General features: G+C 52.1%; 1 protein-coding gene across 1 annotated transcript in view; it reads left to right on the forward strand.

Annotated features, from left to right (window-relative positions):
• Zasp66 (PDZ_signaling and DUF4749 domain-containing protein Zasp66) overlaps positions 1-2,500 on the forward strand; it is a gene marked incomplete at its 5' end in the record, with an annotated part of 146,896 nt that overhangs the window by 107,554 nt on the left and 36,842 nt on the right. Inside the window, 2 exon segments of the mRNA XM_070129083.1 lie at positions 621-734; positions 1,688-1,873. Coding sequence (XP_069985184.1) covers positions 621-734; positions 1,688-1,873 — 300 coding nt within the window.

The raw sequence follows: 2,500 nt of genomic DNA on the forward strand, positions 1-2,500 counted from the left end.
ATATATATATATATATATATATATATATACATATACATACATATATATATATATATATATATATATATATATATACATATATACATATATACATATATATATATATATATATATACATATATATATATATATATATATATATATATATATATATATATATATGTATATCTACATACATACATACATACATATGTTGCCAGGATGTGACTTCCCTAGCGGGGAATACTAGAATCGATTCACGAACACATTCCTCCTCCACCGTCTTGTTAGAATGAAAGAGAAATCCAGTGAATGGGAAACTGTGTAGCCACGTCCCCCCCCCCCCCCTCTCCCCCGCACATGTAACTATGTAAGCCACTCTCGCCCCGTTTGGAAGATTAGGCTGCCCCTTAAACCCCCTAACGCGGGTTGAGTGCCCCTTAAACGCCCCTCAATACCCCCGTTGTGACGTCACACCAGTCGGGCCAAGCCCCCTCAGCCCCCTTTCTTGCCCCCCTTCCCCGTGGCTCCGCCCTCATCATCGAGACTCCGCCCCCGTGCCCGGGCGCTCCCGCTCTCTCTGCCTCGCGGCGCCCAGGCTCCCCCTTATAAACTTGCCTTCTCGTGTCCTTCCCTGCCAGAACCCGGCGGTGAGATCCCTCCCAAAGACCCAGTTCGCCCTCAAGTCCCAGCTTGCTCATCTGCCGCAGCGGAGCCCCACTGTCAACATGGAGGCGCTGTCGATCCAGAGCCAGGTACACTGACGCTGGTCACGTAAGACGGCGGCGCCCTCACCAGGGCCGGTCCAACCACCTTCTCCTCCTTCAAAAAGGGGCAAGACCTCGCCTACCCACCTCTCACTCTAAGGGGGACGGGTGCCAGGGGCTGGCTGGCCCTTCCAACCCCTGGAAGCCCGTCTCTTCTCCTCCCCGCCCCCCTTTTCTCATCTTCTCTGGCTCTCAAGTTATGCTGAGAGTGTCTCTGGTTGATAGAATATTATAGTATTTGCAAAATCTGATCCAACTATGTGCTACTTTCTCTCTTTCTCTCTCTATCTTTGAGGTGTATTCACCGTACTTTATAAATTTATCTATAGTGAATGCATGTACTTCCTGTAACTCATCTTAGCTGAGCATGTCACTTTGTTTAGCCTTGTTATAAATGTATCAAACAAAGGACAGCTTTGCAGTGGTCATGTTAAAATAGATTTAGCTCATTGATCCATTTTAGCAATGTCAGACTTACAGTTTCCTATAGTGTCTGTGATATTTAATGATATCAGCTGTTTGTGACAAGTTCCACTGTACAGTCCCTGACTCTAGGTTATTCATTAATTTAGTATGTAAATGAGCCGCAGATTGTCTGTCCAAGCACCAGACTTCCTTGCTGCTGAGAGATAGGAGGCACTTTTCTTAGACCTTTTTCATATAAGTTATTTCTTATCATTTCTCTGTGCACAAAGTTTCCCCGTGTAGCCCCAAGTCGCGGTGCTGCCTCACTTCAGTGGTACAGTTACAAGTGCTGGCGTTGAGCTGCCTTAATGTAATCAACTAAGGTATGATGTTCTGGTGTGACACAAGATAGGAGTTATCACTGTAATCATCAGGGAAGCGCCCTCAGCACGGCCTCAGTGCGGGCGGTGCTGAGGGCCGAGTAGGGTGTTGAGTGTCTGTGTAGCGGGATTCTTACGGTGTGTTATGTCGTGCAGCCGTACCGCACACTGCCACTCGTGCAGCCGTCCGCCAAGGCGCGCTCCGACATGGGGATCGGTAGCATCTCGCACCTGAAGATGCAAGACGATCACATCTCGGGCGACAAGCAGCCTCAGTTAGCGCCACACAGCCAGGCCCTGGCGGCCAAGGCCAAGCACGACGAGCTGGTCATGAAGCAAAAGGTACGGAGGCCGCCGCTGGCTGCCGTGGGGGGTGTGGACGGTCAGGGAGGGGGAGAGGAGGAGGGGGAGGCCATGCAGGGGGGTTGCGAGGGCGGTGCAGTTAGGGGCCGGGAGGGCGGTGGGCCGAGGGCTGCGCCTCGCAGGAGGAATTCCGCCGCAGCAGCATCCGGAGCAACAGCAGCAGCGCCTAGTGGAGGTAAAGTGAAAGACGATTTTATGAAGATTAACAAAACGACATTCAACATCGGGGGTCAGGTGGTTCAGCTGAAGGACCCAGGCAAGGGCGAGGCCCTCGAGGAGGAGAGCAAACCGACTCTGACTCTGCGGCGAAGGAGCGCCAAAGCCTCGCACGAAGGGGACTTAGAAAAGAGTCTTGACTCTCTCCGCCTCGCGCAGCGGGCCGAGGGCGGGAGGAGCCGCTCCTTGGGATACGAAGTGACCACATCTAGGTTAGAGGAGCTCGAGGACAACGTCGTGCTGCCCCTTCCTTCGAAAGACGAGCCGGAGGTCGAGTACACCTTCTCCCTGCGCCCACCACCTGCAGCTCGCGAAGTGAGCTCGATGGACGTCGAGGAAACGGTCAAGCTGGTGGTGCCGCGGCCCAAGCCGGTGCAGCCGGAAGTGCAG

Source organism: Penaeus vannamei, chromosome 13 (assembly GCF_042767895.1).
Source record: "Penaeus vannamei isolate JL-2024 chromosome 13, ASM4276789v1, whole genome shotgun sequence".
In the NCBI taxonomy this organism is placed as follows: Eukaryota; Metazoa; Arthropoda; class Malacostraca; order Decapoda; family Penaeidae; genus Penaeus; species Penaeus vannamei.